The sequence below is a fragment of the Lactuca virosa genome, chromosome 1, assembly GCF_052849685.1.
Source record: "Lactuca virosa cultivar CGN04683 chromosome 1, Lactuca_virosa_CGN04683_v6, whole genome shotgun sequence".
Lineage (NCBI taxonomy): Eukaryota > Viridiplantae > Streptophyta > Magnoliopsida > Asterales > Asteraceae > Lactuca > Lactuca virosa.
In genome coordinates, this window is record NC_136426.1 from 319563040 (window position 1) to 319576491 (window position 13452).

At 32.4% G+C, this 13452-nt stretch overlaps 1 protein-coding gene and 1 pseudogene across 1 annotated transcript; one reads left to right on the top strand and one right to left on the bottom strand.

Moving 5' to 3' along the window:
• Positions 1–759: 759 nt before the first annotated feature.
• Positions 760–3791, bottom strand: LOC145131197 (uncharacterized; annotated as a pseudogene).
• A 3746-nt stretch (positions 3792–7537) lies between these two features.
• On the top strand, positions 7538–12138 carry LOC145168462 (uncharacterized). The gene is made up of 4 exons (XM_079087266.1): positions 7538–7994; positions 10028–10477; positions 10577–10880; positions 11595–12138. The coding sequence occupies exons 1-4, from the start codon at positions 7593–7595 to the stop codon at positions 11729–11731; spliced, it is 1293 nt and encodes a 430-aa protein (XP_078943392.1). The 5' UTR covers positions 7538–7592; the 3' UTR covers positions 11732–12138.
• The last annotated feature ends 1314 nt before the right edge of the window (positions 12139–13452 follow it).

Consider the following 13452-nt stretch of genomic DNA (forward strand, 5'->3'; position numbering starts at 1 on the left):
ATATATATACTAGCCGTTTACCCGCGTCAAGCGACGGGTGCGAATAGTTTGTTTCGACAATTAATTTCTTTTGTGTGAGCAATGATTAGTTTCAACTCAGAAATTAGTTTTTTTTAGGAAACATGTTATATTAAAAATAAGATACAATGTATTGGAAATTATCACTAAACATTGGTTTCAATTTAGCGATTCATGGTTTTTTTTCAACGAACAATGTATCATTTAATGCATTCATCTCTTTTATGGTACATAATATCTTTCAAAAATGTACTTTAAAAAATACCTTTCAATGCATTATTGAAACAAAACCAAATGGTTCATAATATCTTTCAAAGTACAATGTCATTGTTTGTAGTTAACCATACTTTAACAGCACAATGCTAAAATGTTTTCTATTTATATTTCTATTTTTCCTTACTAAACCATTGTACTTGAAAGGTACAATGCTATAATGTTTTTCCATACACACTATTATAGCATTTTACTTTCGAAGTACAACTAATAAATGTGTGAAAAAAAATAGTTTCATATACTTATTGAACAAAACATCAGTTTCCAGAAAATACCTAGTTGGTTACTTTTTTTTTGTTAAAATGATTATTTCATTAACATAAAAACCATTCGGAAAAAAACAAAATCATTGTTTCTTGTAGACCTTAAGAACAATCAGGATGTCGTTTATAAAATCCCATATAATACAATCACACAACAAATAAAAAAAATTAAATTCGTGACCTATCTTAGCTGCCTTGAAACTCTTTAACATTTAGGAATTCTAGCCTGAAACCATAATTAGTCCAACATTAGAATCATAATATATAAACCGAAAGTGCATATGTGTATAATGTGTATGTAAGGATGTGATGCTTGCCTTGTTTAGATACTTTTTTTTGAATTTTCAATGCTTCTGACAAAGCTTTTTTAGCATCCAAGCTTCCCGTTGTATCACCCATGATCTGGAATCATAAAAATCATAAATGGTCTTAAATTCTAGGCCAAATTTCAACCAATATGGGCAATAATATACTTTTATTTTTTTATTTGGCACAAAATTCTAACAAATAGTTGTATGATTTATAGCGAACCTGGGCAACATCATCTAGGCCCTTAGCCTCATTCAAGAGTTTCTTATTTTTGGTTTCTAGAACACCTGCAACCAAGAAAACAACAAGAAGACTTTTTGATATGTGCGTCCATTCTTCATGTTTTTTCTCTCATACTGTTGCAACATTTTCTTGCTTAATTTTGTTGTTACAACAACTTCATTCGAACCATTTGAAGCATAATGCACAAACATGTTTGGATTATACTCCATGGCCCACATAACCTGATTTCACATTTTAAAAAAAACATCATCTTTCATCTTTCCAACTTCATACAAAAAATAAATGAGTAATAATAATACTAATATAGGTCTTTTTTTTACCTCCCATAGATATAACGCATCTACAAAGGAAAATTCCCTTCTGAAAAGCACCATTAGCATACGAATTGCAAAAAAATATTCTCCACCATTCAACCCTTCTGATTTAAGTAAATTAAATAAAAAAGTGTTGTCGATTTATTTAAAACTTAAAAAAGATTTTACCATAAATAGCAGATAAAAGTTGAAACTTGGTAGTACTTACCAAGGTGTTGATGAAGCTTTGGGTCAACAACTCTCATAACTTGTGAAAGTATGCTAAGTTGTGATTGCACTCCCATAGAAGTTGCATTAGACCTGAAATTTTCTCTCTTTATAAAGGAAACCAGAGATTAATCATTCTACATAAAGAAAATATAAAATAAAGGCATACACACCACTCTACGTATCGCATGCTCAAAGCACCAAAATGCATCTGCTTCTTCTTCCAAAAGAATAACCATTGGGGAACATATATCATTCATTCCTGTTTAAAATAAAAAATCACATGAGCTTTATGTCCTACAGTTGTTGAGATAGAAGGGTAAAGTGTTTGTCACCTTGAACATAACCAATATCATCATCTACCCAAGTATATATAGCAAGAACATCCCATAACTTGGCTTGATTAGCTTCATTCTCATAATAAACAAGAGAACGATCTGTGCGTGCTACATCCAAACCTATCTGATGAAAGCTCTGTTTCCACTGAGTCACTTTCTTGTCGGAATCGGCATCAGAATCTGCCAATTCCATTCTATTGTATTCTCTTGGTTTTCCATCATCATTGATTATAAGTGACATCACAAACTTCCCACTACCAACAATGGGTGCCATCTTTTTACATTCCTCTTTCCATGAAGCATATCGTTCCCTAAAAACAAAAATAGCAGTTTTACTAAAATGTGAGTCTACTATTTGATTATCAGAAGAGTAAAATATAGAAATGATTAGAGATAAATGGCCTATGTAATTAATGTACTCTACCTGTTATGTGAAGAGACTACCTCCTGTTTGCCCTGAGGGCTCCTCGTTCCTCAGAGGTACTGTTGGGATTATAACACCCCAACAAAAATTCCCATACTACCCCTTTAATTGATGAATGAATGCCCTGGAATGATAAAAAAAGAGATATGATTCAATGTGAAGCTCTTCTCAATAAGAGCTTCACAAATTCTTCCTCTTGACATAGCTAACTGTCTTCTGTCTAATGTATATTTACTTTTATAATAATCAAACATACTAACAAATAGCCATATCAAATTCTCCAAGCTACAATGAAAAAGGTTCCAAATCGAGTCCCACACTTGCAAATAAATGGGAAAAATAAACACAATTTGCTAATATCCTTACAATAATTAACTCATAGAATCAATAACCAAAATTTGCTACCCATCCATTTAGCTTACTTCTATCTTGTGAATAACTAAACCTGCGATTTTGTAGTACCGAGACCAGAAAGTAAAGGCTAATTAATCATATAAGATACATAGTGCCTTAGTTGTCATTCTTGTTATATACATTCATAGCACTTTATTCCATTCAAATTCCTGCTTTTTTTAAGGACCGGTCATTCATACACTCCAAAATAGAAAATAAAAACTTTACTTACAATCGTACTTCTGGAGCGCCATTTTCCTTCTTTTTTCTTGCATCAGACACCATCTAAAAAAAATTAGAACCCATCAAGTTTAATCATGAACTATTTATTTTAAACATTTCATCGAGCACATGGTAGGCCAAAATCTATGAATATATGATCAACATCAAAGGTAGCCTTTAAATCCTAATTTAAAAAATACCAAATATCATGGTTATACAGACAAACATTTTCAACTTATTTTGACCTAAAAGTGGGGCTCATGATATCGACAGCTCGAGAAGCTAAAAAAATAGAGAACATTTGTCTCTTGTACGCGTAATGAAAGGCTCAATCAATAAGGGCGAAGTTCAAGAAACCAATAAGAAAAGCAAGGTAGGTCGTGAGGGAGGTGTTGCTGAATATAAAAATGATATTATTTCACTTGTACCTTAGGAAATAGCCATCGATTCAGGGGAAAGCATTTCTAGTGGCGAAGAGAAGGCATCATCTTGAACCTGCAGTAAACCATAAACCTTTTGTTAATATGACCCATCAAACCAACATGGAATCAAAGAAGCACACATCAAGCAATGAGAGAGAGTGAGAGATAGAGAGAGCATGGAGGAGAGAAATACAAATATGGTGGTGGTGATGGTGAGTTTTGATGGCGAAGCTTCATCAAATCGTAGCAATAAATGGAAGCAACAAACTGAACCTACCAACAAATCGAAGCAACACAAAACCATTGAAAAAATAATTATAAGAAGAAGTGGTGAGTAAATACATGCCAATAGCAGCAAGGGCCATCCTTTTTCCAATAAACCTTGAAACAAATAAGAAGTCTTCGATAGTTTGCTTGTGAAAAACACACATTCAGAAAACGCGAATAGAGAGAAAGAGAAAACAGTGACACTTACTAATAGAAATCAAAGCATTAGAAAATGGGTGATAGATGTTTATCGGAAGAAACAATGCAACTCTGGAGCGGCTGGGATAGAAATCAATTAAGCTTTTTGTGTAGATTTCAACTTGTGAAATTGAGAAAGGAAACTCCTCGATTCAATTTATGGCATTGAAGTCTTTGATAACATATAAATTTGGGAAGATAACGAAGGCCAGGTCAATACAAGAAAGAAAAGGCTACATAGTGGGAAGGTTGTTGTACATAATATGGATTAAGGATCTGGTCAAGATCCATCCTCGAGATTTAAGATTTAAAAGTAAGTTGACTGGATAAGATTATGATTTCAGGAATGCATTACTTTGTTGTAAATGTTGCTTTAAGGGGTGTACCTCTTAAAATTCAACAAAACATGCTAAATGTTTATTAAGGTATAAAGATATATATCACGAATCTCCACTTGAAAAAGAGTCATCAGTCGATATTGTTTATATATATATATATATATATATATATATATATATATATATATATATATATATATATATATATAAACAGTATCGAGTGAGGACTCTTTTTAAAGTGGAGATTCGTGATGACACCTTAAAAAAATTGAAAAAAAATCTAAAAAAAATACAAATCATAAAATCGAGCATAGTACTACCTCGGAGAGAAAAAAAGCTGGATCGTTAAAATTGAAGCATAGATCATTTTTATGATCCATGATTCAATTTTAATGATGCAAAAAAAAAATTCAATTTTTTTTCTTTCGGATATAGTACTATGCTCGATTTTATGATTTGTATTTTTTTTCATTTTTTTTAAGGTGTCCTCACGAGTCCTCACCGAAAAGAGAGTTCTTACCGGAACCTGACCCTATATATATATATATATATATATATATATATATATATATATATATATATATATATAAAAGTTCAAATGAGAAAAAAAGGTTAAGATTTCTAAGTCAATCATTTATTTTGCCATAAAAAGCTCTGTCATACCAACGCATAAGGGAATATGTAATATTTATATGTGAATATAAGTGGTCCATTTGGAAAAAGTCGATTGCACGCATATCTATTCATAGTGACAGCGTTGCGACTTTGGCTAATACTTATAGCTAAGTGTATAATGAAAAGTCTAGACACTTGGGTGTTAGACGCAACATGACTAGGAATTTAATCACGAATGTTGTGATTTCTGTGGATTTTATGAGGTCACAACAAAATTTAGCGGACCATCTGGTTGTAAGATTATGAACTCAATACGTAACATTGTCATACTTTTGAATATCATTTTCACTTTAGCAATAAATATGATTATGTACTTGTGTTGTAATATCATGACCCACATTTAAATTTAAAGATGCTTTGCGTTAATTTTCATAATCAATAAAATATTTTAAAACGTATCCTTACATTTGCTAAGACTGGTAAAGACTTCTTCTTCCAACGAGTGATCCATGTATATTTCATGTTACTCTATGTATAATTAATATATCTGATCATTTGGTTCATTTAACCCATAAAATATGTCATTGAATTTGTCATCAGATAAGACATAACTAAAACCTACAAAATTAGCAAAACTTATTACATCTCTTCCAAAATTGAAGAAATCTAAACTTCGTTACACCAAAATTCCATGAAATACACTTACTATATAACTCATTTTTCTTACCATGCTCTTTCTCTCTTCAAATAACCTTCGATTTCAAATTCAAGATGATTATGAACTGTTGAATGCCTCCATTTCCTTGTTAAACTTTTTTTTTCCAATGAGCAAACTCCAATACCTAAGAGATTATGTGTGACCCATATAACAAAAGTTTGACATTTCTTGATGGGTTTACCTACTCAAGGTGAAACAGTAAAGAAAACATTTGGATAACGGGGTGTTGGAGCGTTAAGGGCCGCATTGACATACATGTTGGTATAAGGTTATATGTTGAGTGAGTGGTAATAAACGCTTTTTCAAAACCCTTCAACTTTAGAGTTCTAACACTAAAAATTGATGCTAAGGTAAAATGACTAAAAGTATATAACTTTATCGGCTTTTATGCCATTTTTTACTTTTATATTCCATACACCCTAAGCCAAAATCTAGAGGGTGCAGGTGTCATTTTCTCAAGTTAAAATAAACTATATAATTACCACCTTTATACCATTTCCATTTTACAAAAAAAACCCAACTTTCCTCTCTTTAATCTCTCTTAAACCCTACTAATTTCTCACAAATGGAACCAAATTATAGCACCCCACCATAAAAAAGAAATCGTCTGACAAGTTCAATAAATCCAAGATTTGATATTACCACTATGATTTAAATCTCACCCCTTTACCTAAAGTTAGTTTTAATAACTTACACAATTCACCCAAACAATTTCATCCCTAAATAACAACCTTTACAAACTCCACCCATTATGCATTATTTCCAATCTGAATCGGTCCCCAAAACACAACATGAACCATAAGGACGAGGTAAGAGCTCTAAAAATACCAACAAATAATACCGGAGTCCAAAGGAGGAATGCGAATTGTTTCATGCTTGGGTCATCATTTCTTAGGATAGTGAAGCTGAGAACACACAAAAAGTGGGTGCTTTTTGAGATGCAACACGACCCAATTCCACAACGTATTGGGTCGAGAATACCAAACTATTGATCAAGTATCTTCAAAGTTCCGTGATTTGAAATAGAAGATTGACTAGTTCAACAATATTTACTTCAACTTAGTGGCACACAAAAAGTAGTGCCAATAACATGGATGTTTTAGAAATAACTTTCAGGAAGTATCAGATTGAAAATTGAAAGTGTCTGGAAGTCCTTTAAAAACAACAAAGGTTGGTATATACTATGTCATTGCACAAAGTAGACACAGATGTCGGCCGAAATAGGAGGCGCTAAAAGGCCAAAGACATTTGAGTCCAACGATCACACACAAATGTCGGACACACGTTACATTCTCGAACTTAACAACGAAGACAACGACCTTAATTCGAACAACCTCAATGTTTGATTGTGAAATAAAAAAGCAAAAATAGTTGTATCGTCTTTTTTTTTCAATAACTCTTAGGGCATCCACAATCCATTGAACTCTATAGAGTTTAATGGATTGTTACATCATCCATTAAACATCTATACAACACCAGCCACAACCCTTTAAACACCTCTTCAATCCTAATCAACATTTTATTTCTTCTATTGGATCATTCAATGATCATTCAACTCCTCCATTCAACTCTATTTCATGTCATCACCCACACTCCATTCAACTCTTATTCAATCTTAGTCATCATCATATTCAACTCTTATACTACTTGCATTATGAATGCTCTTAGGACAATAACTTTTAGCAACTACTTAAAAAAATGGATGCACACTTAGCATTACAAAAATAAAAGAATGTAGTGCAAAACAAAATACATATTTAAAAATCTTTGCAAGGAAGACAAATGGCTTAGAAAAATTATTGTTAGGATAAAGATAAACCACTAAAAATATACAAATTTAAGGAATTTTACATTCATATTCCATACACCTAAGCCAAAACGGAGGGTGTAGGTGCCATTTTCTCAACTTAAACATAAAATATCTGAAAGACGAGTAAACTTTGAGGGTGGTTTCTGGAACTTGGCCAAAACAGGTGTATAATTGGCGTCCATATCTCTCGCCTTCTGTCGACAAATCACAAGATTCATCAATGGAGGAAGAGCAAGAGACGCTAGTGACGATCAGCAGTCACAAGCCAAAGTCAAAGTCAAACTACCGGATCATTGATGCTCTTGAATCTAAAAGTTTTTCATGGATTTTCATCGATCAATCTAACCCTTGGAAAGCTGCTCTTTCATGGTTGATCTTCTTCATCTTCACCGTGGGTCTTCCGATGCTCTCACATATCGTGTATCAATGCTCCACATGTGACGACAGCCACCAAAGACCGTTCGATATGATCGTCCAGCTGTCGCTATCCATCTGCTCCACTCTTTCGTTCATTAACTTGTCGTCGTTTGCTCGGAAATACGGTCTCCGGCGATTCCTGTTCCTTGATAAGTTGTCTGATGTTAGTGCTAAAGTCCGTGATGGATACTCCGAGCAACTTCATGTGCGTTCCCTAATCCCTCTTTTATAAACTCTAAACTAGATCGTTTTAGTTAATCATTACAATCGTTATGCTAAATTCGATTATTTTGGAAGTAATCGATAACGCCTTGTTATTATTCATTACAATCGTTCCAATGATAAAATTAGGTAGTAATTTGTGATATTTGAATTTTGGTTCACAATTTCAATGGATTTTTTTTTAATAGCTTGACGAACTTGAATTTGTTTGGGAACAAATTTAGGTAGTAATTTGTGAGATTTGAATTTAGGTATCCTTTTTCGCAAAAAAAAAAGGATATTACATGGAATTTGATCTACAATTAACTTATCTATTTCACTTAGGCTTTGTTCACATTTTAAATTCCTAGGAAGTATTTTAATTTCTGGGCATAGGGAGAAAACACTATCATCAAATTAATGAAATTGGCAGGTTGATGAGATCTTTAGTTATGGGCTCAACACAATTAGATAAAATTTCATTACCTTATAACCTTTTTGTCTTGTTTTAAATTGTTTCATGTCGTATCATATCATATAACGTTTCATGGAAGTTGGGGTAATATTTTGTGAAAATTTACTCCAAGATAGATTTGAAGTTCTAGAAAATATCATACACAAAAATTGATTATGCTGTGGATAGATTTGATTGTTTGTTACAAAAAGTCAACGGGTAGGTAAAAATACTAGTATTTTTTTGGTGCAATTTGTCTTGGACACATCACACATCCTGTCCAAAAAATTTAAGTTTTATATGAAATATGTTAAAACGAAAATCTATTTTTTTTAATCAAAACTATGTCTGACGCGATAATTCATATCCCCAATTGATCAATTCATGAATAAATGAGTTAATATAGATAATTTTAGTATCAATAATTATTAAATAATAATAACAACCCAGCAGTCAGTTGATATCCATGTGATGTATATATAAATACAACTTTTTCTAGGGGTGAGCAAAAACTGCACCGCACCTAAAATTAACCGCAAAAACCGCATAAACCGCAACCGATTAACCGCAACCGCAATAAAAACCGATGGTGAGGTTTTCTGTTTTTCAAAAACCGCAAATTTGCGGTGCGGTGCGGTTATTAGTTTTCAAAAAACCACAAAAAAAACCGCCCCGCACCGCATATATTATATACAATTTTTTTATTAATTATTAATATATTAAATATTAAAAATAAGACAAGTTTCATGGATGAAAGATTGATAAAATACTAGAAGACAAAAGTGTTGGTTTTTTTGTGATGTTTAACTTTGAAAAATGGTGAAATTAGACAATTTTAAGATATTTATTGTTAATTACTATTGATTTGACGTTTTTAAGATATTAGTTGTTTGTGATTTAGGTTAATTGTCTTATACCTTATGGTTTTTTTATTATTACAAGTAATATGTTTGAACTCTTAAAGCCGTTGAGCTCCAAACTGTGGTTAAAACCCACACAAAATAACCACACCAAATCCATGCGGTTAATAACCGCAGCACAGAAAAAACAAAACCGCACCGCAAAAATAACCGCCTAACCGCACCGCAAAAATAACCGCACCAAGCGGTTTTGAAAATGGATTAACCTCATTTGCGGTTAGTGGTGAGGTTTTGGCTAATAACCACACCGAACCGCACCGCGCTCACCCCTAACTTTTTCTTAGCAAAAAACAACAATTATTTGGCTTGTGTCTATGACTTATGACTTATGTGAATAGGACAAAAATGGTCATAAAAAAGGTGGGACCAGGACTTTCTCAATCTTTTGTCTAATGCCTTCTCATTGTAGTTGTCGACACCCCTTTTGGTGATGTACTTTGAACTTTGAAGAAGTCACCAAATTATAGTAATGTCATTAAAATACAAAATAATTTTCGTTGCTATAATTGGATAGAAAAGTTCAAATAATAAAATCATTGAAAGTACAATGCCTTTATAATAATAATAATAATAATAATAATAATAGAAAGAAATGAAAGTAGGATGACATAATAAACAAACATTTTTCCAATGAAACTAACATGTTGATGTTTATACATGCAGAGATCAATAAAGCTCCTATGTTCATTCATCATCCCATGTTTCCTGGCAGATAGTGCATACAAAATCTGGTGGTTTATTTCGGGTAGAAACCAAATCCCCTACATTTACAACATCTACTTAAGCCACACAATCGCTTGCATTCTTCTTTTATGTTCTTGGTTATACCGGACATCCCTTTTCTTTCTTGTATGCGTTCTTTTCAAACTCACATGCTCTTTACAAATCCTTCGGTTGGAGGATTTTGCAAAAGTGTTTGAGAAACAAGCGGATGTGGGATCGATTTTGTTGGAGCATCTTGCTATTAGAAGAACTCTTAAAATCATAAGTCATAGATTTCGCGCTTTCATTTTGTCAACTTTGATTTTGGTGACTGTCAGTCAATTTGCTTCGTTGCTTGTTACTCTCGAGACCGGGTCACTTGTCAATCTTTCTACTGCTGGTGAACTTGCGGTAAATAATAATTTTTATAACTCTTTTTTTTTTCTTCAGATTTTCTATGAATTTATTATATCAATTAACCTGAAATTTACAAAATTGATTGTTTTTCAGCTGTGTTCTGTGACACTTGTGAGTGGTTTATTCATATGCCTACGCAGTGCTGCAAAGATCACACATAAAGCTCAATCTGTGACAAGTTTAGCAGCCAAATGGCACACGTGTGCCACCATTGACTCGTTTGATGATGTGGGTCTCACCGAAGAGACTCCCATGGCTAACAGTTCCGATAGGGCGAATTACCATTTTGCCCCTGAAGATTCAGACTTGGATGAAGGAGATGAAGATGAATTGGACAATACAAAATTGGTTCCGGTTTATAGGGACACAATCACATACCAAAAGAGACAGGCCTTAGGTCAGACTTGTATTTCTATTCTGTATTTTGGAACTTGTTTTTGCCACTTGAACAATCTCATTTTTTCTAAAAAACCCTTACTTGTTTTTTCATTTTTTCTGATTTGACCCTTTTAGCAGGTTTATCTGTAATCTTCCGGTTTTACACAAGAATGTAAGGGTTTTCTTTAGAAAAATAGTAAAGATGAGGTTTAATCCGAAAAAATGGAAAAATGTAAGGGTCAAATCGAAATATATATATGTATGGGTTTTTTGAAAAAAAAAAGTTTAAGGTTTAATCCCAAAAAAACCCCAATATATAAGGTCTTTGTGAAATTAACACTATTTTTTTACCCATAATAGCAACATGCTTACAATTCTGTACACACAATAGTAACATACTTACAATTTCTTACCCATAATAGTATTATTTAATTACATTTCTTTACCCATAATATCAACATACTTGCATTTTTTTTACTGACAATAGCAAAAAGTTGTAAAATGTAATTAATATTTTTCACATAATAGCAGTGTAATTACAATTTCTTCCCTTAATACCACCAATGCAATTAATTACATTTCTTTAACCATAGTTACATTCTTTTACCTGCGATAGTAATATGTAATGTGAAACTTGTAAATTTATTATATATTTTTACCATAACAGCAGAATAAGTTCATTTCTGTACACATAGTAGCGTATTTACTTTTGAAGATTGATTTTTTTTTTCAGTAACGTATTTTGAGAACAACAGAGCTGGGATCACAGTGTTTGGATTCATGCTGGACAGATCATCACTACACACAATCTTTGCTATCGAAATGTCACTAACACTTTGGTTGGTCAACAAAACAATCAGTTTCTCATGAATGTCTATGCTCTTTTCTACACATCATACATCATACATCATACATCATACATATTGGCAAAGGGGGTTTCGTATCGATATCATGTGTGTTTGATAGAGATTGATGTGCTGGCATCCTATCATTGGTTATCAAGATCCCATCCCATGAAATAATGTCATTTGGCAGGCTATGTGGCGTTATTGCCAATTGCCCTATCTGGGGATTTGATTCTGCATTGTTTGATCGAGATTTCTTTGTTTGTTTGTGAGGCTTTTTTGTATACTTCTTGTATTTGCTTATATACTTGCTTTTGTCAATGTAAATTTCATTTCATATACCGTTGGTTGTATGTAAATTTACGACTCATTTCACTTTTCAAAACATTGTATTTCATCTTATTTGTTGTAAACAAAACATATATTATTCAATTCACTACCAAAAAAAAAAAAAAACACAAGAGTCAGTGAACCAAAAAATCAAATTCAAATACTTCATAACGAATCGCAGTTGACAGAAGGATCGATTGGGATACTGAGGTTGAGGTGGCACAAGGAGGTGATCCGGGCTGCATTAGAAAAGTCAACTGGGAACGATTGGACCGCAGTCTTAAGGCACCGACAAGTAACCCTAAGAACATCTCTTGAAGCATTTGCAGCTCGAACCAAATCTTGTGCACTAGAACAACATTGTGGGCTAGGCTCATCAGAGTATCCAAAAATGAACGACTCACAAGTGATCAACTTTGTGATTACATCTTGACAGTTTGTTTGTGCATTGACGCCTTGTTTTGATAACAGAACTGTTGATACTGAAATCATCAATGATAATGCGAACCAAATCATGTGTTTAGCCATTTGTCTTTAGAAGTGGGAGTTTGTTTTTTTGTGGATGTTTTGAATTTTGATGGATTGTAAGGAATTTATAGGGGGGTTAAGTTTATATATGGTAAGGAATCAAAATAAATAAAAGCTATAATATTTACAAGATGTACAAAAATTGTAACGGTTAACTTTTGAATATCATATTTATGATTATTAATACTTTTTGCATATTGGTGTCGACCGTAATCTTTAAAGTAAATAACAATTTTGAAATAGTTACTTTTTTTAAAATGGGATTATCTTTGAAGATTTTGTTTCCTTCACACAAAAACAAAAACGTTTGATCTAAAATAAGATTTAATAAAAATGTAGTTATAATTTTTAAATGCTTGGCACTCAAATAGAAAAGTTATATAGAATTAGTTAAACTTATATAAGAGTGATTAACCATCCATTTTCGGATAATCCTTTATTTATCCAATTTTTTTTTAATTTTAAAATATAAATTTAACGCCAATTAAATAAATACTTGTAGAAATTAAAAATTATTGTTATTTTGGTCCGAAAATTAGTCGTGTTCATGAAATCAAAGTTTATCCTAATCCAAAAACTTTAGAATTATGTCTTCCTCAATATCATCTTCATATACTTCTGTCATTGAAGTTGATATCTTTGTACAACCTTTTCTGAATGGATGTATTTTCTTTATGGATGTACTTTATGATGGAAGTTAAAACTGTTTTTTAAGTGAAACATAATTTTGTATTCTTTTAACGTCGTTGTCCAAGTAATCATTCAAACAAACACATACTTCTACTGATTCAATGGTGGGTCATAAACTATGATCCGATATTACCCTGCCAATAAGAAAAAAACAAATTCCAAAGCTACAATAGAAGCTTGTACATTTAGTAAATTACC

Bases quoted from the DNA above. Each gene is read 5' to 3' on its own strand.
- LOC145168462 (XM_079087266.1), top strand. From the start codon at position 7,593: ATGGAGGAAGAGCAAGAGACGCTAGTGACGATCAGCAGTCACAAGCCA. The intron at 7,995-10,027 runs GTGCGTTCCCTA...TTATACATGCAG, and splicing joins GATACTCCGAGCAACTTCAT to AGATCAATAAAGCTCCTATG. The intron at 10,478-10,576 runs GTAAATAATAAT...ATTGTTTTTCAG, and splicing joins CTACTGCTGGTGAACTTGCG to CTGTGTTCTGTGACACTTGT.